The sequence below is a fragment of the Pan paniscus genome, chromosome 1 (genome assembly GCF_029289425.2).
Source record: "Pan paniscus chromosome 1, NHGRI_mPanPan1-v2.0_pri, whole genome shotgun sequence".
Classification (NCBI taxonomy): domain Eukaryota; kingdom Metazoa; phylum Chordata; class Mammalia; order Primates; family Hominidae; genus Pan; species Pan paniscus.
Window position 1 is genome coordinate 109,542,847 of NC_073249.2, and position 24,900 is coordinate 109,567,746.

A 24,900-nucleotide genomic window follows, 5' to 3' on the forward strand; every position below is an offset into this window, starting at 1 on the left:
TCTTACATAAGCCCAGTTTAGCCACCGTTTTGGAAGAAAGCTGTGGGCGAGCCTAGAGCCAGAGTGACTGATCAGAGAGGATGTTTTCAGAGGATACCATTTAGGGCCTCCTCTTGGGGAGGTCAGACTCCATAAAAAGCATGTGTGAACTCACACGCCCAAACACAAGCTCACCATCTACCTGTATTAGCCTCTAACCCAAGGCTTTGAAATCGGAATGTGCATACAGGTCAGCTGGGGATCCAGTTAGCGTGCAGACCTTGATTAAATAGGTCTGGAGTGGGTCAAAGTCAGCATTGCTAATAAGCTCCCGAGGGACGCTGCTGCTGCTGGTCCTCAAACCATACTTCGAGTGGCAAGCTCCATCCCGCATTCTCTACCTGACTCAGGAGCACAGCAGTCACGGTGTTAGAGTCTAGGGACAGGTGAATTAGGAAGATGAGAGTCAAGAAGAGGAGATGAATATACAGGCCAGTGACTATATCACAGTATTACAAGTGTTCATATGGGTACATATAGATGTGCGTAAGCATGGGAAAAGGGACTGAGTAGAGGGGACCAAGGCTAAAAATAAATCTTGCAGAAATCAATGGATTTTTTAATCCATGGATTCTCTTGACAGTGTCTAGGAAGAAATGAGGGCAGTTTGGCAAGATTGTATATTTAGCACCTTGGATGGCAACCTCCCTGGGGCAGTCAGATTGTTTACTCTCTTTTGTGTTCTGTCTAGTTCAGTGCTGGCGAATAAATTCTCCATAAATACTTCCAGACAGAATGAGTTAGTTACTTACTACATTTCATTTTTTATTATGGTAAAATATGCATAACATAAACTTACCATTTTAACAATTTTTAAGTGGACAACTTAGTGACATACATTCATGCGGTTGTGCAACCAACACCATACCTTTTGCTAGAAATTTTTTTTTTCTTTTTGAGATGGAATCTGGCTCTGTTGCCCAGGCTGGAGTGCAGTGGCATGATCTCGGCTCACTGCAAGCTCCACCTCCCGGGTTCACGCCATTCTCCTGCCTCAGCCTCCCAAGTAGCTGGAACTACAGGCGCCCGCTGCCACGCCTGGCTAATTTTTTGTATTTTTAGTAGAGACGGGGTTTCACCGTGTTAGCCAGGATGGTCTCAATCTCCTGACCTCGTGATCTGCCCACCTCGGCCTCCCAAAATGCTGGGATTACAGGCTTGAGCCACTGCACCTGGCCGAACTTTTTCCTCATCCTAAACTGACACTCTAACTCCCCGATCCTTCTGTTCTCCCCAGCCCCTGGTAGCCACTATTTACTTTCTGTCCCTATACATTTAACTGTTCTGGGTACCTCATAGAAGTAAAATCATACAGCATTTGTCCTTTTGTGTTTGGTTTATTTCATGTAGCATGTCTTCAAGGTTCATCTATGTTGTAGCATGTATCAGAATTTCATTCCCTTTTAAGGCTGAATAATATTCCATTGTGTGTGTGTATATATATCACATTTTGTTTCTTCATCCATTGATGGATACTCGAGTTGTTCTCATCTTTTCACTATTGTAATGCTATGACATAGGAATACAAATATCTGTATAAGTACCTGCTTTCAATTTCAAATCTTTCAGGTATAGATCCAGAAGTGGAACTATACAATGTAAATATGATGTAAATAAAACAGAATGGAATTACAAGATAATAGGGTAATTTTATTTTCATTTTTTGAAGAACCACCATACCATTTCATTTAATTTTTTAAATTTAAAAACTTCATTGTTTGTAATATAGGAAATAATTTAAGAATCTAGATTCTCCTTGCTGGGAGAACATGGGAGTGGCCTTTGAATCTGGTAATTTATGAAATGGGTTTTGCTGGCTGTACCTTCCCTATGAGATGTTGTGAAAGTGAAGCTGGAGGGAGCTATATGTTGCATCATTTCATCTGTGCTGGATGGGCCAGTGGATGGGACTGTCAGGCCTTCAGATTTCTGGACCAACCAGCCCAGGTCATAACTTAGCAGAGTCCCTCTCAGCAAAGTCTCTCTGCTGACCCTACAGCTGCTGAGAAGAGAGATGGCCCTGAATCAAAGCTGCGTGGGTTTCTCATCACAGGAGAACCCGGGAAGAGCAAAGCCAGCAAGACTCCTCATACCAGAGGCTGGATGGTTTCTGCAAATGGTGACACCAGCCGTAACATTTTCCAGGGGGTTGATCTCAGAGGCAGCCAAACCTCGGGGAGCACCAAAGCAGAACACTCAGAGGGTGCGGCTAAGGCCAAGGCTGGGGAGGGGCTGGTCTGCAGCTGGAGGCCATTAAAATGTGGCAAAGTCTCCCTTCTTTGTTCTTGGATTAATTTAAAGTGCTGCCATCCTGTAGGGCAGGGAGTTACATTCCTGGAATGGGAGACTCAGGAATATCCAGACAGAATCCTGACTTTCAAACACAGGATGTCTTTTTTTAAAAAGCTATTTATTGGAATAACAGACTTTTTAAAAATCATCTATAATCATCTCCCCTCCCCCCCACACAAATTCACTGTTTCCATGTTCTCATTTATGGCTAATGCACTTTTTGCTGCTCTTTTTACTCATCAGTCATGCCTAGATTTCTCTTGTCTACTCCTACTTCTGAAGGCAGTTCTACCCAAATTATTGTCATTTTCAGGTTTCTGGGATTGGAGGAGAGAAGGGTGAGTCTCCTTCCTTCTCACCACCCCTTCAACACACACACACACACACCCTCCAGGTGCCCTCTTCTTGGTTGGTAATGTTTTCACTTATCACTCACTCCAGTTATTGTCTAACTTCTATGGGAAAGGTGCCAGTTAGGAACAAAAATATGCCCTTTTAGCCTTATACCTGTTCTAGAGTTGAACATTGCAAAAGGATGCAGCAGTGATGTTTGCCTCATAGAGCTCCAGCGCCGGGCATTTTGCCCACCTCAGCAGTCCCCGTCTTCTTTCCCTGCTCCCGAGTTCCCTCTCTCCTTTCCTCCCCCACTGATAATAGCCCTCAGAAACTTCACTTACACTAAGTGGCTAGGGTAAGAATTTACTAGGAGATTTATTGTGTTTGTATGCCACCACAATGTGTTCCATTTTTTATATCTCCCCAACTCTTAAAACTATAACTTTGGGCCAGGCACGGTGGCTCACGCTTGTAATCCCAGCACTTTGGGAGGCCGAGGCGAGTGGATGAGGTCAGGAGTTTGAGACCAGCCTAGCCAACACGGTGAAACCCCATCTCTACTAAAAATATAAAAATTAGCTGGGTGTGGTGGCGGGCACCTGTAATCCCAGCTACTAAGGAGGCTGAGGTGGGAGAATCGCTTGAACCCAGGAGGCAGAGGTTGCAGTGAGCTGAGATTGTGCCACTGCATTCCAGCCTGGGCGACACAGCGAGACTCCGTCTCAAAAAAACTGACTTTGGCATTCCTTTCTTTTTTTTTGAGACAGAGTTTCGCTCTTGTCTTGGCATTCCTAGTAGAGACAGGGTAAGATTTAGAGACCATGGGCTCTTTCTAGCATCTCTAAACTAACAACCTTCAGGTTCTTGACCATAATAGGATCATGACATGGGTCTTGGGGGCTTCTCCCCAGCCACTGTTGTTTCTCATCTCCTGTGTCACTGATGCTGACTTGAAAACTTCCTTCAGCTCAGGTGGCCCTGGTGACACTCCCAGGCTGTATATTTTGACATTGCTGCATTTCTGATGTTTCTGGAGACCTAACTCTAATTCTCAGTTGCTTGCTTAGCTTTCCCGTTCAGGTATTCTTTATTATGATTAAGCTAGCTACCCTAGCAGGCAGCACACACATCTTTCTTCTTGGAAATAGGCAGGCAGAAAGTTAGGATGCAGGATTCAGATTATAACTTTCTTTTTCCCTAAGTCTGGGCAAACATTCAGGTGTCCTATAAGGTACTTTTTTCATTAATCAATGGGTTCTTTTAAGTAAAAAAACCTATAATCTAGATTAAATCCACAGACCATCTACATTAGGAAGACTAAATAACAGTGTAATTTTGAAGTCAGGGGGAGCCTGGGATTGAACTATCCCAGCTACTTGGGAGGCTGAGGCAGGAGAATCACTTGAACTCAGGAGGCGGAGGTTGCGGTGAGCCGAGATCACGCCACTGCACTCCAGCCTGGGCAACAAGAGCAAAACTCCATTTCCAAAAAAAAAGACTCTTCCATTTCTGACCATGAAAGAGTAGCTGGTATCAAACTTGCCCTCCTGCCAAAGCAACTAGAAAACTGGAAAAAATATATGAAACAACTGTTTTCCAACATCATACACAGGCATTACAGGGTAATCCCTGAGAGAAGGGAAACAGATTACATGAGCCCTATATTTGCCCAACTCCCTTCCTGGGGGTACTTTCTGGACCACAGAGCACTAGGGCATCCCAAGCAGAGCACAGCAGGCTCTCTGAGTTTGGGAGATTGAGATCGGAGTTCAGGGAGGTAGAGGTTGGAATGTTGTGGGGAGGATACTGGAAAGGAGAAAGCTACACAGGGAAAGAACCCCCAGAAATATGCATAAAGAGAACCTGTAAATCTTTGGATGAATACTAAGTTGCATAGACTTGGATTAAAACTGCACAAGGACTGGCAATAAAATAATCATTGAAGATCTGTAAACTGAACAATTCCCAGTGTTCACACAGGAATGATAACTGTTAGTGTTCCAGTCAGCTAAGGTGGAGAGTTATCACTGAACACCTGAGCATTCAGTAGAGTCCCCAGAAAGATCATGCCTTAGTAGTAAGATTATACCAGTCCTAGAGTAAAGGCTATCTCCCTTAACAAAGCTTAAAAACAATCCTCAAAATAATTAAGCTGATATGAAGGCAACTACCCATGCAAAGCTCATCACTCTTTAAAGGAAGACAGCAAAATCTAGATACTCAATAGTATAACAGTCATAATGCCTAGCATACAATAGATACCAAAATATGTAAAGAGGCAGAAAAAATGTGACCCATATGAGAAGAAAAATCAATGGAAACAGACTTAAAAGTGACAGTCATGATGGAATTTTCTAAAAAATAATTTAAACAGCTATTATAAATATGTTTAAGAGTTCAAGGTAAAATATAAGGATGAGAGAGACATAAATGGAAACTGTAAAAATAATGAAATGGAACCTCTAGTTCTGACAATATAATATCTGAAATGAAAAATTCACTGATGGACTTAACAGCATAATCAACACTGCAGAATAAAAGATCAATGAACTCAAAGACAGCAATAACACCTATCCAAAGTGAAGCACAAACAGGAAACAGTCTGAAAGACAATGAACAGAACCACAGTAACTTATGGGATAATATCAAGAGACTTACATACATATAATTGATGTCTCAGGAAGAAAAAGGGGTAGTGGAGGCAAAAAAATTTTTTTTGAAGTAATTGCCAATTTTTTCAAAATTTGATGAAAATTTTATACCACAGATCTTGAGTTTTTAATAAACCCCAGACAGGATATACACAAATAAAATCACAGCAAAATGCATCATAATAAAATTGCTGAAAACCAGCAAAAAGGAGGAAATCTTTAAAGTACCTAGAGAAAGGGACACGTTGTATACAGGAGAACAAAAATAGTAGTGATGGCTGACTTCCTGTCAAAAACACTGTAAGCCAGAAGACAATGGAAATGACATCTATAAAGTGCTGGAAGAAAAGTAAACCTTATAAACTAGAATTCTATATCCAGGGGAAATGTATCCTTCAAAAATAAAGACAAAATAAAGACATGTTCAGGTAAATAATAGCTGAGAGAATTTATCACCAGCAAATGCACTACAAGAAATGTTAAGGAAGTCCTTCAAGTGGAAGGAAAACAGTACTAGGTGAAATTTGATACTTTCTTTATACAAAGAAATAAAGGGCTCTGGAAATGTAAGCATGTGGATTTATATAACAGACATTATTTTCTTATTTTGAAATTTTTAAAAAAGAGAAATGACTATTTAAAACAAAAATAACACTAATGTAGTCTGATATTTACAACATCTGTAGAAGAAAAATGAATGAAAACAACAGCAACAAAGGAGGGGAAGAGGAAATGAAAGTAGAATGTTGGCCAGGCGTGGTGGCTCATGCCTGTAATCCCAGCACTTTGGGAGGCCAAGTCAGGCTGATCACAAGGTCAGGAGTTCGAGATTAGCCTGGCCAATATAGTGAAACCCCGTCTCTAATTTAAAAATACAAATATTAGCCGGGTGTGGTGGTGCATACCTGTAGTCCCAGATACTCAGGAGGCTAAGGCAGGAGAATTGCTTGAACCCGGGAGGCAAAGGTTGCATTGAGCTGAGATCGCACCACTGCACTCCAGCCTGAGCGACAGAGTGAGACTCCATCTCAAAAAGAAAAAATAAAAAAAGAAAGGCTCTCACATTATACATGACCGGTATAATATGATGTACAGGTAGACCACAAGTTAAAGATGCAGATTGTAAGCATGGAACCCACCTTTTTTTTTTTTTTTTTTTTTTTTGAGACAGAGTCTTGCTCTGTTACCTAGATTGGAGTTCAGTGGCATGATCTCGGCTCACTGCAACCTCTGCCTCCTGGGTTCAAGTGATTCTCCTGCCTCGGCCACCCAAGTATCTTGGATAACAGGCATGTGCCACCATGCCCGGTTAATTTTTTGTATTTTTAGTTGAGATGGGGTTTTGCCATGTTGGCCAGGGTGGTCTCGAACTCCTGGTCTCAAGTGATCTGCCTGCCTCAGCATCTCAGAGTACTGGGATTACAGATATGAGCCACCATGCCTGGCCTAGAACCCACTTTTAGAAAGAATAGCAAAGAAATATAGCTAAAAGCTAAAATAAGAGATAAAATGAAACACTAAAAAACAGAACAACACAATCCAAAAAAAAGGCAGAAAAAGTAAAAAAGAAACAAGACAAATAGTAGGATCAGCTGGACATAGTGGCTCATTCCAGAACTTCAGAAGGCTGAGGCAGGAGCATTGCTTGAGCCCAGGAGTTTGAGATCAGCTTGGGAAACATGGCAAAACCTTGCCTCTACAAGAAAATTAAAAAATTAGCTGGGTACAGTGGTGTGTGCCTGTAGTCCTGCCTATTCAGGAGGCTGAGGTGGGAAGATCATTTGAGACCAGGAATTCCAGGCTGCAGTGATCTATGATTGCACCACTGCACTCCAGCCTTGGTGACAGAGCAAGACCTCGTCTGTAAAAACAAATAAAAATAAAATAAATAAAATTAAAATAAACTTTAAAAATATCAGTATCGGTTGGGTGCAGTGGCTCATGCCTGTAATCCTAGCACTTTGGGAGGTCGAGGTGGGTGGATCCCTTGAGGTCAGGAGTTCGAGACCAGCCTGGCCAACATGGTGAAAACCCGTTACTGGTAAAAATACAAAAAAAATTAGCTGGGCATGGTGGCACATACCTGTATTCCCAGCTACTTGGGAGGCTGAGGCAGGAGAATCACTTGAACCTGGGAGGCGGAGGTTGCAGTGAGTCAAGATCGCGCCACTGCACTCCAGCCTGGGCTACAGAGGGAGACTCCATCTCAAAAAAAAAAAAAAAAAATTAGTATCATAGAGTTAAACACTCAACCATATTGAAATTACATTAGGCTGAATGCGATGGCTCATGCTCGTAATCCCAGAACTTTGGGAGGCTGAGGCAGGCAGATCACTTGAGGCCAGGAGTTTCAGACCAATCTGGTCATCATGGCAAAAACCGGTCTCTACAAAAAAAAAAAAAAAAAAAGAAAGAAAGAAAGAAAAGAAATCACATTAAATGTAAATGTTTCGAATGCCTCAACTGTAAGTTAGAGATTGTCAGGAAGGGTAAGAAAGCAAAACCCGGCCAGGCGCGGTGGCTCACGCCTGTAATCCCAGCACTTTGGGAGGTCGAGGTGGGCGGATCACGAGGTCAGGAGATCCAGACCATCCTGGCTAACACGGCGAAACTCCGTCTCTACTAAAAATACAAAAAATTAGCCAGGCATGGTGGTAGGTGCCTGTAGTCCCAGCTACTTGGGAGGCTGAGGCAGGAGAATGGCGTGAACCCGGGAGGCAGAGCTTGCAGTGAGTCGAGATGGGGCCACTGCACTCCAGCCTGGGTAACAGAGCGAGACTCCGTCTCAAAAAAAAAAAAAAAAAAGAAAGCAAAACCCAACTATATATTGTGTATTGTCTACTAAAACTGCATTTTAATTATAAAGTGACAGATAGGTAAAGGTAAAAGAATAAAAAAAAATACTATACAAACACGAATCTGAAAAAATCTGCAAAACATGTATGTGATGAGATTTATATTTAAAATATATAATGAATTCTTATAACTCATTAATAAGAGCAATCCAATTTAAAAATAGGCAATATATATTAATAGATATTTCACCAAAGAAGATATATATATGGCAAAAAGACACATGAAAAGATGTTCCACATAATTAGTCACTAGGGAAAAGTAAATAAAAACCATAATTATACACTCATTAGGATAGCTTAAATTTAAAATGTCTGACAATACGAAGTATTGACAAGGTTGCAGAAGAACCGAAACTCTCATATGTTTGTGGTGGAAATGCCAAACAATATATTCCAAACTATTAGAAAATAGTTGGGGGGTTCCTTGAAAACTTAAACATAAACCTGCCCTATGATTCAACAATTCCACTCCCAGGTTTATTCCTAAGAGAAATGAAAATATATGTCTGCACAAAAACTTGCTCATAAGTGTTCGTAATACCTTTATTTATAATAGGCTAAACTGGAAATAACCCAAACATGCCTCACCTGGTGAGTGGATAAGCAAATGTGTTGTAACTACACAATGGAATACTATTCAACACCAGAAAGGAACAATTCACTGACACAGGCAACCATGTAGGTGAATGTCAACAGCATTATGCTGTGTGAAAAAAGCCATATATCTGGAGGATACAGTTCATATGAAATTTTAGAACAGGCAAAATTATCGTAATAGAAAGCAGATCAGATGTTGCCAGGGACTGGGTGCGGAGGGAGGAAACTGACTACAAAACGTCACAGAGAACTTTTGGAGGAAATAGAAATATTCCTTATCGTAATTGTGGTGGTGGTTATATGACTGTCTACATTTGTCAAAACTCATCAAACTGTATGCTTAAATTGGTATATCATATGTAAATTATACCTACATAAAGCTAAAAATAAAAACCAAAAACAATTTTTAAAAAAGTGATAATCATAAGAAAGCTAGAGTAGCTATATTAATATAAGAAAAAGAAGACCTGGCTGGGCGCAGTGGCTCATGCTTGCAGTCCAGCACTTTGGGAGGCCAAGGTGGGCAGATCATGAGGTCAGGAATTCAAGACCAGCCTGGCCAACACACTGAAACCCCATCTCTACTAAAAATACAAAAATTAGCTGGATGTGGTGGTGGGCACCTGTAATCACAGCTACCCAGGAGGCTGAGGCAGGAGAATCTCTTGAACCGGGGAGATGGAGGTTGCAGTGAACTGAGATCATGCCACTGCACTCCAGCCTGGGCGACAGAGCTAGACTCTGTCTCGAAAGAAAAGAAAAGAAAAGAGAAAAAGAAGACCTTTCTACAAATCCTTCCCAGAAGACTTTTCCTCACATCTCATTAGCCAGAATTTCCCCATATATTCATGCTTAAGCTGATCACTGACAAGGAGTAAGATTTGGAAGAATTGAAGTTTAGAACCCTGTAGTGCTCAGGCATAGGGCACTCAGGAATCACCCACTCAGACTAGGGATTCAGCCGGTCTCCCCTGAGGCAGATGGCTCAATAGAGGTTGGGTGGACCCCTCAATAACATTGAGGTTCTGTTAGAAAACAGGAGAGGTGGTCAGGTACAGTGGTTCAGGCATATAATACCGGCACATTGGGAGGCTAAGGTGGGAGGATCACTTGAGTCCAGGAGTTGAAGACCAGCCTGCACAACATAGAAAGATCCTGACTCTCCAAAAAAAAAAAAGAAGAAGAAAAAAATTCAAAGAAAAGAGGAAGGGAAGTGTATGACTTAGGGTAGCTGTAGCAGATGTAACAAGTAAGCCCCCATATTTCAGTGTCTTAACAGCATCAAAACTCACTTCTCCCTGCCATAACAGAACAATGCAGATGTTCCTGTTGGGGGCAGCTTTCTTCCATGTGGAGATTCAGGGACTCTTATTTCTCTTCCATCTTGTGGCTCAGTTATCTTTGGCCTCTGCTTCTAACTAGCAGGCCAAGGAAGAAAGTATGGAGAAGCCACACAACTACTTCTCAACCTGCCTTCTATCCAAGTTACACATATAATTTCTCCTCACACTCACCGTCAAGAACCAACCATGCAGCCACATCTAGATGGAAAGGGAGCTGGAAATATAGCCCCTAGAAGGAGAGCCGATTCCTTTGATATCACCACACTGTGGAATGGGACACATTGGTATTCTGGTAGACAGTTGGTTGTCTGCCAAGATGGAGGTAGAGGTGGAAGCAATTTTGAGAGACAACCCAACAGCATCTATTACATAAATATTTTATTTTATTTTATTTTATTTTATTTTGAGACAGGATTTCACTCTTTCACCCAGGCGACAGTGAGGTGGCATGATCAGAGCTCACTGCAGTCTCCACCTGGGCTCAAGCAATTCTCCTGCCTCAGCCCCCATGTAGCTGGGACTACAGGCACATGCCACCATGCCTGGCTAATTTTTTGTATTTTTAGTAGAGACTGGGTTTTGCCATGTTGCCCAGGCTGGTCTTGAACTCCTGGGCTTAAATGATCTGCGTGCCTCAGCCTCCCAAAGTGCTGGGATTACAGGTATGAGCCACTGTGCCTGGCCTACATAAATACTTTTTAAAATCCTTTCTCAGTTATCCCCAGAATAATCCTTTGCCATAAACATTATTATTGTCTCCATTTTATAGATGGGGAAACTGCACACAGAAAGGTTAAATAACTTGCCCCAGGTCAGCAGCTTTTGTAACTGGCAGAGCCAGGATGTTCCCCCAGGGTCTGTGACGCCACATCTGCTTCTCTCAACCTTTATTCTGCATTGCTTGATGAAAAATTTCACTGAATCGCTCTTCATCATTTGGCTCAGATGAGTGTCAGAAGGAACACTTTGAGAATGGGCCACACAGATGAGGAACAGGTGTCTGCCTCACACTCACCAAGTGCTTTTTCATCATGGCATCAAGGATCATGGAAACGTTACACCAGCCACTCTTTTCTGGAGCAATGTTGACCCATGTCTGGGCAAATAAGAAAGGTTTCGTATGAGTATGTCTGTTCAAATAAATCCTAACTTTCTCACTGGGAAGGAATGACTAGTTCCCACGACTCACAGGACACCACCCCCCACCCCAATATCAAAAATTTCACCTTTTTTTTTAATACTAGCACACAGTGAGAAGTGGTACGCTTCTGTTTTTCTCGGTTTTCATCATAAGCTTTGGCTGTCCCTGGCATTCTGTATGCCACACATGTGCCAAACGCTGCAGCACAAGGATGGGCTAGGGGCAGGAAGGCAGCACAGGAAAGGGGCAGGTCTGGGAGAGGACTTTTGTTAGGTCAGTGCAAAAGTAAGTGTGGTTTTTGCAATTAAAAATAATGGCAACCAACCTAACACAATTTATTGAGATGGTAGTACATGCCAGACTTCATTTTTAAATTACAAATGAAAATGCTACTATCCCTATAGCTGCCATGTTAGATGAACAGGTTGGAGGAAGAGAATGCAAAATGAGTTCATTCTGATTCAAAGTTCTTGGTACATTACCTGAAAATGTGTTTACAGTGGGTGAATATCTTCCCCTAGAAAAGAAAGCCTCACTCAAGCCATTCACTTCTTTAATCAGAGCTCAGGAGCTTTCCAAGCTATTTTATTTTAAGCAATTTCCTGGTGAAAATCTAGCACAAACCTCCATTTGAAGTGCTAATAATTCACATTGTAACTCCAGTCGGCTCCCTTGTCTGCATTTGATGTACTTTGTGAAGTCATTTTAATATTCCATAATCACTTTAATATACTGTGTAATATTGGAGAAGTTACTTAGGTTCTCTGAGCCTCAGATGCTTCATCTGTAAAATGAGGGGGTTGGGTTAGATCAGTGGTTTTGGATGACTTTTTCCTCAAACAAAATTTTATGTGGCACTCCAATATATAAAAGAGATCAAAGCAGAAGTATTCTAAGTATAGCTGAAGCATTTATTAAGCAGACCTACTATGTTTCGAACGTTGTGCTAGGTGCCTGGGAAACAAAGCTGAGGGGAACACAGCCTCTACTTTCATTCTAGTAGAGGAAACAGACACATAAACTAGGACAGATACACAATCCTGAAACAAGCATCAGATGCAGAACTGGTGACATGGACACGGTGGAGACAGCAGCTAGGGAAACAGGGAGAGCTCTTGGGGGAGTAATGAGTAGCTGTATCCCTCGGCCCCTCCTGGGGTTTCCATGCAGCCATGTGGACAGTTCAGAGTATGCTGGAGTGGCCCGCCTCACACATATCTGTCTCTCCACTTGTCTGCTTCAGGGCTCTAGACTCAGACAGGTACAGACGGGAGACAAGGAGGAGTGAATGCCGTAGGGGCCAAGCTCAGCTGTTGAGGCAGGAGAATCAGGGAGTAAATACCTGAGCCTCTTGTCCCCTGAGGGACAGTTCAAAGGCACATTCTACACAGTTTGTTCACAGCTGTGCTTACCTCAATAACACATATTTATTGACTTTCTCTTGTTCCCTGACTTGCTCTCCCATTCCCTCAACACTGCTTTTTGAGATAACTTCCCAGATAAAGAACTCACAGCCAAATCAGTGTCTCACGCTTTGCTTTCAAGGGAACCTAACCTACAGGAGTAGCCATGTGACATGTGAAACGCATTTCTGAGGGAGGGGACAGCAGGAGATGGCAGAGTACACAGGAGCCATAAGCGGCTTGGTGCTGGCTGGACCATACCACCTGAGCTGTTGACTGCATAGAATCGGGCACACTCCCATTCATCTGCCCTGGACACGCAGGCCACTTCAGCCTTCAACCACTGTGTGCTTAGAGAAAGCAAATGAACCCTAATATTTGCTAACCCAGTGCAGACAGATGAGCAGTGCAGTTTTCTAGGGTTAGGAGAGTCAACTATCTGCTGCTCTTGGAAACAACATCCTTTCAGGAGCTCCTGTGACTCTAGTGGATGGCAGTGCCCTTTCTCATCACACTCCGCCTTGAGTTCTAGGGTGGCTGACACAGCCTCATCACATTCCAGTCTTTCCCTGGAAGCAGAGCTCATTGTGATTATTACCTCATTGCATTTAGTCGGCAAATGAGGAGTTAGAATTTAAAATGTCTGTTGAAGGGCAGGAGGAGTGGACTAGAATTTTACAGTAAGAAGGAGTTGCTGCATTGTGCAACTGCATGAACATAAGAAAAGAAATGAAAATGAAAAAACAGTAAATGAGGGAAAGGGAAAATAATGATGGCAAGGTAAGGAGGAGCTAGAAGGTTATGCAAAACTAGAGTTATGCAAAACTAGGAGCTAGAAGGTTATGCTAGAGGTTATGCAAAACTCATGCTATAAGTCCTCTTCAAGGCTTGGCACTGTGGCTCATGCCTGTAATCACAACACTTTGGGAGGCTGAGGCAGGAGAATTGCTTGAAGCCCAAGTTCAAGACCAGCCTGGGCAATACAGGGAGACCCTGTCTCTACAAAAAAATTTTTTTAAAAATTAACTGAGCATGGCGGCGCATGTCTGTAGTCTTAGCTACTTGGGAGGCTAAGGTGGGAAGATCACTTGAGCCCAGGAGGTTGAGGCTGCAGTGAGCTGTGATCATACTACTGCACTCCAGTCCAACTTGGGTGACAGTACAAGACTCTGTCTCAAAAAAAAAAAAGTTTTATTCATTTGCTAGAGGGAGGTCATAGAATTAAACATAACCTTCCCAATCACTACCATGAAAAGGAAAATACTATCAGTTACAATATTTACAGACTCCATACGAAAAAAGAAACTAGTCACTAAGGAAAAGCACAACTATTTGTGGTTCTGAGATGAGAGTAAAATTCCTCCATGCATCCTAAGCAGAGGCTGCTGCCTGATTTAACGAAGAGCATCTGTAAACCTGTCCTTCTGGGAAACAAAATGACAAAGTGCACAAAGCTGTTTCTTAGGACATCCCTCAATATAGGCTGATGGTATCATGACAAAATGCAATTCAGTAAAAGCAACTTTATGAGGGTGCCAATATGGTATAAACAGGTACTAAGCTTACTGATGTTCCACTTAATTCATAACTTAGGGGTAGATCTTTGGGTGTCTAGAAAAATGTACAGACTGCATTTACTTCAATAATCTTCCATAAATACTATTTTTTCCCAGCTGAGCATTTAAAAAAATATTGAGGGGCAGTACGTTTGAAATCCTCATCAAGATGATGACTTTTCTAGGTGGGGCCACATCAGGACAGCCAGCTATGACTCAGAAGTGGACCTTCGGTGTTTTAATGGGGAGGGCGCCCTAGATTCTCCTCAGAAAGTAACTTTGCCTTCCAACCCAGAGGTCAATGGGTGATCGAAACCTCATAAAGTTTATATCATAAAGCATGGATACAATAATTTTAAGCTGGAAAAAATATTAAAGCAGGTGCAACAAACCTGCTTCTGCTGCAGGTGGATGAACAACCATTCATTAAAGTACCCGTGACATGGCTGACTGTGCAAAATGCCATTCCATGTACATCCTCCAAGATAGACAAAGTTGCAAAATGTTGCAAAGTGTATCTGGGCAACAAGTGACTGGCTGAAGGGGATTATGAGTTATAAAGTAGATAAAAAATGGAGCCATGTCTACCAAAATGATGGCTCTGTTTTAGAACAATCGATCTGTGAGTCCTCTCCAGTGGAGAGTACACAGGGAGCAGGAGTTGTAATCCCAGTTTTTCATAATAAAGCCATGTCATCTGTCTATGAGTTTCTCTGTTCTCTAGTGCTGCAGAGCACACCTATGGCTCAGCCCTAAGTTAGAGAAAGAGAAGTGCAGCAAGGACAAAGACTGAGCTTTGGAAGATGGACTAGAAAAGAGAATTGGCTGGATTTAGGTAAATCTCGAAATCTTGAGATTGGAAAGGATTTCCTCCAAGGTCAGTTTGTCCATGGCTCCACCTAATGTCCCCTTAGAGGGGCCTTAATGCCTTGGAGGTAAACATTTTACCTCGAGAGGAGAGGATACCACTGTATAATTTAACTCTCCTCATCATTGAGCTAAGTGGTTATCACAAACTAGGCCAATTTTTTCTCTTAGCAATTTTTACACAGTGACTCAGAGTAAGACTTCGAATCAAAGTCTACTCCTCCCTTAAAGTGCAACACTTCAAAAACAACTGAAGACAACTCCTCAGAGCTCCCTGTTGACTTCTCCAAGTCTTCCAGAAGAACCTCTTTCCATATAAGGTAACTCTTCTCCTGATGAGGGTTGCCTGATTTCACAGATAAAAATATAGAATGCCCAGTTGAATTTGAGTTTCAGATAAACGACGAATACATTTTTAGTGTTAAGTATGCTCTGTGTAATATTTGGGACATACTTATACTAAAAATATATTGCTTATTTATCTGAAATTCCAATTTTACTGGGCATTCTGTATTTTGGCTAGCAACCCTCCCTACTCTGGATGCATTTGAGTGTGTAAATGTTGTTTTTAAAATATAATGCTTAGAACTTAAGATAATATTCTAGTTGAACACAGAAGTGCAGCTCACGTGGGGTGAGAAAGGCAAGTGGGGAAATGGTGAAAGGAAGAGGACATATTCATCCTTGTCTCCCTCCCTCCCCCTCCCAATTTATGTGTGAAGGCTGGGATAAACTCCCTTCCTGTGAGGGGATAAAGGCCTGTCCTGGGCATAGCAGGTCAGAGACAGGGCACAATGTTGGCTCGATGGGGCACCCTTGGGCACCATCCTACTTGGCAGCCCTGACCTTAGGTAAAGAACTTACTCCAACATCCATAGCGCCTGCAACTATTTCTAATGTGTTAGCCCCTCTTTTGCACAAGGGACTGCTGTCTCCATTCATTTGAAGAGACACTTTCAGCCCAGATGATGGCATATTTGCAGAATACAACACATAATGGCTTGTGTCTCTCTTATCCATTTACCTTTCTTTCAATTCCTTTGCTCTTGTGGTTTCCATCTCCTCCCCGTCCCTCACTGTATTCCAGGTTTTTCATGCATTAAATTAGATGATAAGCCCCTCCAGGGCAAGGGCCCTGTCTGCTCGTAACATAGGAAATAGCCTCAGTCTTGGGGAGAGCTTTTATTGCCAAAGGCTCACCTCCATCCAATTCCTTATTTTCTCCTCACACTTCTCTACCCCAGTGTTCCTGCAGGCGTGATGCTATGTGGGGTAGGTTCCCAGGGAGACACTTTTGGCCTGGTGGAGGTGGAATCTGGAACAGTTCTAAGTCATTTAAGAACACTTTTCCCACCATGTCCCACTTCAGTCTTTTAGGGCTGAAGAAAAGATGGGGAGGATTGATAGTTGGGTGGTGACGAGCAGGACCAGCCCTCAGGCAGGACCCTGCTTAGCCCATACCAAACAGATGAGGTCCCTTGCTGTTTTCAAACTTGTCACATGAGCATTCTACAGCTTCCCCACTAATCTCACCAGTATTGCAGGACTCTCACTCGTGGGGAAATAAAGGCCTCCTCTTCCCACCCCTCCCTTTCTAACTTTTAATTTCATTTTCTAATTCTATAATATAATCCTAAATTTCTTTTTGTTTAGTAATCTCTGTTTAACTTTAACTGGGAAAATATACATCTGGGCACAGAACAAGGAAGATTGTGAGTGAAAATGATTAGTGGAATGAAACGGTGCCATGGAATATACTCCTTCCCCTGAGCCCCTGCTGAAGTAGGCAGGGGTCAGGGTCATTTGGAGACTGTGTGCGTGTACAGGCTGCCAGAGGTGGCAGGGCCAACAACTCCAAGTCTAGGTGAGTCTTAGAACAATCAGCAATTTCATTCACTGGGAACCTTTTAACATTTTCATTCACAAAGTTAAATAATATGATGATGTTTTTGCCTGATCTCAGCAGGGAAAACTTGTTTGGCGTAACAGTATGAGGACTCTTGTGAGGTTTTAGGGGTATCACCTGCAGAAAGACATGTGTGACCAAAAGACCATAATGTCTGACTGCTGTGACCAGTGCCCCTTGGGGGCACTATGACTGGAGAAAAGAAACCCATGTCGGTACTCTCCTTGGGGGTGGGCGTGAATCAATTAGAATTGCTGGAGAGTGAGTCTTCCTGCCCCAGGCAAGCCTATAGACTAAGATAGGAGAACAACTGGTTGGGGCAAAAGCCTTACCTGTATAGAAGGTTACTCACTCTGGTAAATAAATATCTTTCATAGTAAAAGCATCATCAGATTCCAGAGTCATGAATTAACAAATTGTGCCAGTCTGCTGTGTTTCTTCCTTTATCCATTGGTAGTCAGGAAGGTGCAAAGGGTGTGGTGGTTATAACCAACAGTCTAGAGTTATTAATTTATGCTTATTTTTTGCTACAAAAGTGGCTCTTTGGTTAACTCCCATGACAGTTAACTGCCAGCCACCAGCAGGCTACCCACTTCAGTCCTCATTCTACCTGCCTTACCTAGACAATTTTATTTATTCTCATCATTTCAATGGTTAACCACTGTTATTTCCATGATTGTAAGATACACCATTAATTTAATAATACCTGGGGGTGGGTGAGGTGAGAAGAATCTCTATCATATTAAATACACAACATCTATTGTAAGCTTATCCTTACACTCCACAGCTAAAGACCTACCAATTTTTCAAGACTCGTTGCATAGTCATCCCCTCTGTGAAGCTTTCTCTGACAGCCTCCTCCTGGACTGGCCGCTCCCTTGTGGTGTCACAACTCTACCTTGCATATGCAATCACGATGCACAAAATGTCGACTCCTCAAGGGCAAGAACTGTCTGCTTCATCCCTGTACCCCCAGGATCTAGCCCAGTGTCTGCCATTAATTCACTCTATAAATATACATTGGGACCTACCATGTGCTAGGCACAGTCCCTGACACACATTGTTGATTAAACAAAAGAATTTTTAAAACACCTACTCTGCCATAAGGTGGGATACAAGGTGAAAATGTGACAGCCTCTTAGGCCCATGCATTATTAGACAGAGATGGGGGTAGTGTATACATTTTGCTAAACTGAATGTGACCAAGTGCCACAACGTGTGGTTCAAACATCAAGCGTTCTGGGTGGTTAAGAAAAGGAAAGATGGAGGATGAGCTGAAATCTGAGCTTCTGAAGGTGCCAGGCCTCACATTTCTCTGAAGCTCCACTATCTTCCAAGGCCTAACATTAGGCTTGAATTCAAGGTTGATTGAGTGAAATTGGGAAACTTCCCTGCGAGATTCTAGGGAAGAATTGGGATGGGGAAGAGAAAGGAATTACAGTGTGTATGAACAGAACCAGGAAAGGCTTGGCAGCAGAAATAAATTTTAAAAAAATTATTGTGTAAAATGTGCATAGCACAAAATTTACCATTTTAACCTTAAAAATTGTTTTTTAGAGACGGTGTCTCACAATGTTGCCCGAGTGGTCTCAAACTTCTAGCCTCAAATAAAAAAAAAGAAAGAAAAAAGAAAAAGAAGAAAAAGTGCCAGCCCAGTGGCTCAGACCTGTAATCCCAGTCTTTGGGGAGGCCGAGGCGGGAGAATCGCTTGAGCCCAGGAGTTCGAGACCCGCCTGGCCAACATAGGGAGACTCCAGTGTCTACAAAAAATAAAAACAATTAGCTAGAGTGTGGTGGCACACATCTGTGGTTCCAGCTACTTGAGAGGTGGAGGTGGGAGGATTGCTTGAGCCTGGGAGGTCAAGGCAGCAGTGATCCCTGATCGCACCACTGCACTCCGGCCTAGGTGACAGATCCTCATTTTGAGACCCTGTCTCAAAAATGAAAGAAAGAAAGAAGACAAAACAAATAAAAACTCCTAGCCTCAAGCAACACCATCCCTGCCCCCCGCCTCCCCCTGCCCCCCCAACCTCAGCCTTCTGAGTAGCTAGCATTACAAGTACCAGTTACCAGGCCTGGCAATTTTAAACATTTCTAAGTGTACCATTCAGTGGCATTAAGTACAATAACGTTGCACCACCAGGAATGAATTTTTAAGTCTCTTTCCAGAGATACCTGGCTAATCACACATTTGATAGTGGGGAAATACGAAACATTTGTTGGTTGAAAGACGGATGCATGAGAGTAAAAGCAGTGTTCTTCCCCAGTGTGGGCAGTTTCCGCATAAGCATCTGCGATCCGTTTTGCATGTGAATGAAAGCCCAGTGACGGGCAGTGGGCACCAGTGCTGCTCCTTGCGTGTTTGAATCATGCTTGCTAAGTTTCAAGCAAGGAATGCTCCATTTCTCCCAACCAAGTCGGGCCTTTTGTATTCAAATCAAAAGCACAAAACTCTATTGTAGGGGGAAAAATGAGTCTTTATTGGCAACCAGTGGTGTCCACTTACAGCAATAAATATGAAGTCTTAAGAGTACATTCTATATGAAGTACTATAGCTATTAATACACTTGGGTTTTGTTTGTTTTTTAAATGGGTGTCTTTGTGGGGTGCTGTTCTAATCAGTGCCACAGGCGCCGAGGAGAGGGAGGGAGCTGGGTAAGGAAGGAGGCAGGCCCACCCTAGCCACCGGGGAGTGGGCAGAGTCAGGAGAGCGGGGTTCTGATTTTGCCCCTTCCCTGTGAATCCTTGGGCACCTCACCGAAACACTTAAGGCCTCTGTATGGTAGAGGTTGGAATCCGTGGCTTTTAAAAGTCCTTTCAGCTCCTTCGCTCCTATCTGCATAATTTTTGGCATAGGCCAAGCGGCTGGTTGGTGGGGTGTTTAGCTCAGGACGAGAGGCCGAACGAGCGGGGAGTTGGCTGAGGATAGACTAGACACGCGTGGGTGACTCCAGCGTGATGGAACGCGGGGTGTCCCGGGATAGGGCTAAAGCGATGGGATTTCCAGACGAGTCTTTCCCAGGCCAACTTTTAAAGGTCGGAGGAAAGTTTCTCGTGGGGTGGGGGCCCAGAGGGGATGGCAGGGTGGGCTCCGACGCCTCCTCGCCTTTAAGCGGGTGGCCCCGGCTCTTCCTCCGTTACCTGGAGCGGGGAGGGGCTTGGGAAAGTTTGTGTTTGTTGCTGGCAAAGCGCCGGATGGGAGGCGCGGGCGGGCGCTGCGGTTCTTCCCTTCTGCTTTCGGGAAGCGGTCGGGGCTGCACACTCGGATCGGCGGGGCCGGCTCCCGGGCCCGGCCGGCTGGAGGAGGGAGGGAAGGAGGCGGGAGGGAGCGAGCGGAGCCAGGGGCGCACGTACGCCCCAGCGCTGGGATTTATCGGCTCGCGAGGAGAGCGGAGCAGGCGCGCGGCCCAGGCGGAGGAGCGCCGACTCTGGAGCAGCCGGAGCTGGAAGAGGAGGAGGAGGAGAGGCGGCGGGGAAGGAGGAGGAGGGGGAGAGTCGCTCCCGCCGGGCGAGCATGGGGCGCCTGGCCTCGAGGCCGCTGCTGCTGGCGCTCCTGTCGTTGGGTGAGTGTGCGCGGGGCTCAGCGGGGCACACGGGGACTGGCGGGGCCCTGGAGGGCTCGGCGGGGCGCGGCTGCAGCGCGCGGCCTGGGGCGCCGAGGGTGCCCGGGCTGCTCCCGGGAAACCCGGCCGGGGTGCGCGGGCTGTTCGGCCCGGCGGGGAGCGGCCGCGGGGCCGCCCGGAGCCTGGCGCGAATCCGCTCGGGCCCCGCGCGCGGGGTGCAAGTGGCCGCTCCGCCAGGCCGAGCCTCGCCCCCAACATGTGCCGGGGGGAGTGGCCCGGGGCCGTCTTTCCCCCAGGTCTCCCTACCTGTTGGCCGCCGGGAGCCCGGCTCACCTTGAACTCCCGGCCCGGAAGGTGCTGCGGTCCCGGCCCGGGTCCTCGGCTCGAGAGCGGAAATGTGAGCCTTTGATATGCCCCGCCATAGCCGCCGCCGGCCGGGTCGCTCTTCACCCAACCCGCGCGGAGTTGCCTTTCCAGGGAAGCGAGAGAATCCTCCAACTTCCTTCCACGAAGGTCACAGGGTGGCCCGGAGCGTTACAATGGAAATCGGCGAGCGAGTCCTGCCGTCATTTTCGTCGTGGCTAGATCTTCTGCCTCAGTCTTTTCTTTTAGCTTTTCTTGAAGCTGCCTAGCTGCGTATTTATACACAAAGACCTAAGAGCCTGGCTTCTCCAACTTTTTCTACCTGTTACTTTCCCTCCCTTACTATCCCCTCGTCTTCCACCCTCCGGAAACCCTGGGTGCCCCGTGAGGTTTTGGCCCAGCGCCCTCCCCCCACCCAAGGAATCTTTTGTGGGTTTTTTCCCTCTCCATTTTCCATTCACTCCATACACAGACACCATCTTCACGTAGATCCACATGGTGATCCTAGCCAGCCACGGAAATATGTTTATTAAGTGCCCACCATGGTACCCCAGGGCCGACTCTTAAATGCTTTGATATTCTTGGATCCTTGTTGTCAGTGTCAACCAGGACAAGATGATTCCTGTGACCTGGCCTGGGGTTCTCTTCCAAGCCCCTAGAGAAGGCGGCTCTGAGTCTTTCACAGAGCGCATGATGTGCGGTGTCCGTGCCATTCAGGTCCCAGCTGCACACAGGGCAAATGATTACTCTGCACTTATGGTCAGAGGGTTCCAGAGGAGGCCTTGTACAGCCACTCCCCTGCTGGGGACACCGGGGCCCACACTGCTCTAACCCCCATGACTCCTGCTGCTGATGAACCAGCCTTGCTGGCTGCTGTGTTTTCTTCCTTCACCTTGAAGGGATTTTCTGAACTGACTCCCTCAGAGAGCTCGTCCAGCCACATTGCTTCAGCTTCAGCCCATGTGCAGAAAGCTTCCAGATCTTCCACTTAGTTTTATGGCATCTTTTCTATAGTCCCTGATCCTAGTGCTTTATTTTTATTTTTGAAACAAAGCCTCAGTCTTTCACCCAGTCTGGAGTGCAGTGGCACAACCACAGCTCACTGAAGCCTCAAACTCCTGGGCTCAAGTGATTCTCCCACCTCAGCCTCCTGAAGTGCTGGAATTACAGGCATGCTCCACCACACCCGGTGGTAGTGCTTTTAATCTTTACTTGTCACTCTGGGACCCTTGTAAGTTGTATGTTAGTGGCGCACTGCTGTTATTAGTCCACGCACATTAATTGACTTTATGTGTCTGGGTCAAGCAGGGCCATGGCCTAGGTTTGCACAGATTGTGCACTGTACAACTTCGGGAGCTGCTGTTCACTTTGTAGTCTGTGTGAATGACTCCCCCTAGAGCTGTGCAGTTCTCTGAACAACCTGGGTACCAGTTATGAGGGTGGGATGAGGTAGAACTTTGAAAACAATGCCCTTGAGTAATAATGAAGGGAGAAGAGGGGAGGGGGCAAAGAGAGACTGACAAAAACAAAATAGAAGTGGGGAAAGCACAGCTTGGGGAAATCTTGATTGTACTCCAGCATATCCTGTCCTGGCTGGATGCCTCCTATGAATTACACAGGGAATTTCTGTGGTGTCACCAGCCAGTACCTTTTCACCTAACAGTTCTCTGAACCATTGATGACCCTCCTGATAACTCTGCTGTCACAGAATCTCACTCGGTGTGGCTTCAGCCTGACCTCTGGGAAGGTCTCGCTGTGTTACACTGCTCTGGCACTGTACTGATCCCTGAAATGTAATATGTTGATAAACAAGATCATCTTTCCTCCTGGGGTGTAACCTGGGTATAATCGTGGTATCGCTGCTCTTTTTGACCTCCACATTCACGTAGTCTCTCAATTCTTGGCTCTCCCCGTACCGCAGACTCCAGCTTCTTTCTTTCCTTCCTATTTCTACGGCTACTGTCTTAGCCCAGGTCCTGATTGTTTCCCACACAGTTGGTGTCTTCCTGGTTGATTATTTCCTCCAGCCTCCCTTTTAAGCTCATCCTTTTCCTAAATGATCATTTTTGGGGCTCCCACCTGTTCTCACTGGGTCCTTATGAGTTACCTCCAAGGAGATGTTGCCCCTTGTGTCCCTCCCCTCTGGTCTTCTCTGGCTCAGACACTTCGTTCCAACTAACCTGTTTGCTCTCCTTTATGTAAACTATATTAAACCTTCTGGCCCCTTCTACTTCTCACCTCTTGCCTGCGTATTAATATTTCCTTTTTCCCTTGAAACTCACTTTCTCCATGAAGCCTTCCTAAGCCTACCTACCATGATCACACCAGAACCCACCCAGCCACATAGAGCAGGTTTCACATCCATTGCCTGTGTCTGACCTGTCTTGCCCATCCACTCAATGTGGCATTTCTTGAGTGGCCACTCTGTGTGCAACTGTGTGTTCAATACTGGGAGTCCCAGACAAATGACAAAGACACAGCATCTCCCTGAGCGGCTGGTGGGTGTGAGTAGACAGAGAATAAAATAGCTAACCACAGGACTGAATGAAATACCTGACATGGAAACCAAGTGTGGGAAACAAGGAAGGGGATGATTAATTTTGACTTGGGGGTTGGGGCTGGTTTTGCTGAAGAAGTGACATTTGAGTTGAGCCTTGAGGATAATTAGAATTTTGAAAGAAAGGATAGAAGAGCATTCTGGGCTCTGGGGAAAAGCCTAAAGTGTGGATGAGTGAAAGTACATGGCTCATTGAGAAATGGCACGTAAGTTCCCTGTAGCTGGAGCTGGGAGGAGGAGGAAATAATGGGGGTGCAATTATCTGGGGGAGGAGGAAATAATGGGGGAGGAAAGGTGGGTTTGGGATAGATCCTGTAGGTTTTGCATGCTGTGCTAAGGAGTCTGGACTGGGAGGGGTAGATTTGTTGGTGCTCTGGGTGCTGCCAGCCAGTCTGTGCCCTGTCATCAGAGCATATATTTCCTTCATTGTATGTAATTGTTCCCTACTCTGATTGTTTCCCCTGGGGGCAGGGGCCATATTGATTTTGTTCACTACAATGTCCCTATTACGAATAGGATATATAACTCATACTGGTTGTTTGATACATATTGGCTGACTGAATACTTACATATGTCATTTTATCTGTGGGAATGGGTAGCCATTAAAAGTTTGTAGGGCAAGATTAACAGGACAGGGTAACGTGTTGAGGAGGATAAACCCTCAACTAGTGCAACATAAATTGGAGAGTAGAAGGCATGGAGATTGTAGGGTGGGATTAACACATTCTCTTTATTTATGTCTTTATTTTTGCAAATCTATTGAGATACTTTTTTAAGTGTCAAAAGCATTACATCTGTATTTTAAAATTCAAATAATGTAAAAGGACTTTGTATTAATCAGGTAGGCTAAACTGCTCTAACAAACTCAAAGCATAGTGGTTCAGACAATAGATGTGTCTTATATAACAATGTGAGGGAGATGCTTCAGAGGAAAGGGTTGGGTGGGAACCCTGCTTTACACAGTCATTCTGGCTCCCCAGCTGGTGGCAGTTCTGCTGTCTTCAACTCACAGTTTCTAAGATCACTTTGGTAGTCGTCATCACCATTCCAGCCCCTACAAAGGAGGAAAGAGCGTGGAGTAGAATATTTGGAGTCTTTGTGGGTCAGACTTGAAAGTGGCACACATCATTTCTGCACACGTTCTATTGGAGAGACTTTGGGCCCATGCCACACTAGCTGTAAGGAAAGCTGGGAAGCCATGTGCCAGCTACTATGGAAGAAGGGAAAGTCAGATTTTGAGGGAACAGCTAACAGTCTCTGTGTTACTTATAAAGGATATAAGGTCAAAAGAAAAATCTGGGCTAAACACGTCAGCTCATGCCTGCAATCCCAGCACTTTGGGAGGCCAAGGTGGGAGGATTGCTTGAGATCAGGAGATCGAGACCAGCCTGTGCAACATAGTGAGACCCCCATCTCTACTAAAAAATAAGA

General features: G+C 44.7%; 1 protein-coding gene across 1 annotated transcript in view; it reads left to right on the top strand.

Moving 5' to 3' along the window:
• The first annotated feature begins 20,417 nt into the window (after positions 1-20,417).
• Positions 20,418-24,900, top strand: part of PTGFRN (prostaglandin F2 receptor inhibitor) — an 80,321-nt gene continuing 75,838 nt past the window's right edge. Inside the window, exon 1 of the mRNA XM_003806281.6 lies at positions 20,418-20,549. Within this exon, the coding sequence (XP_003806329.4) occupies positions 20,501-20,549 (49 nt within the window). The 5' untranslated portion in view covers positions 20,418-20,500. The remainder of the gene's footprint in view (positions 20,550-24,900) is intronic.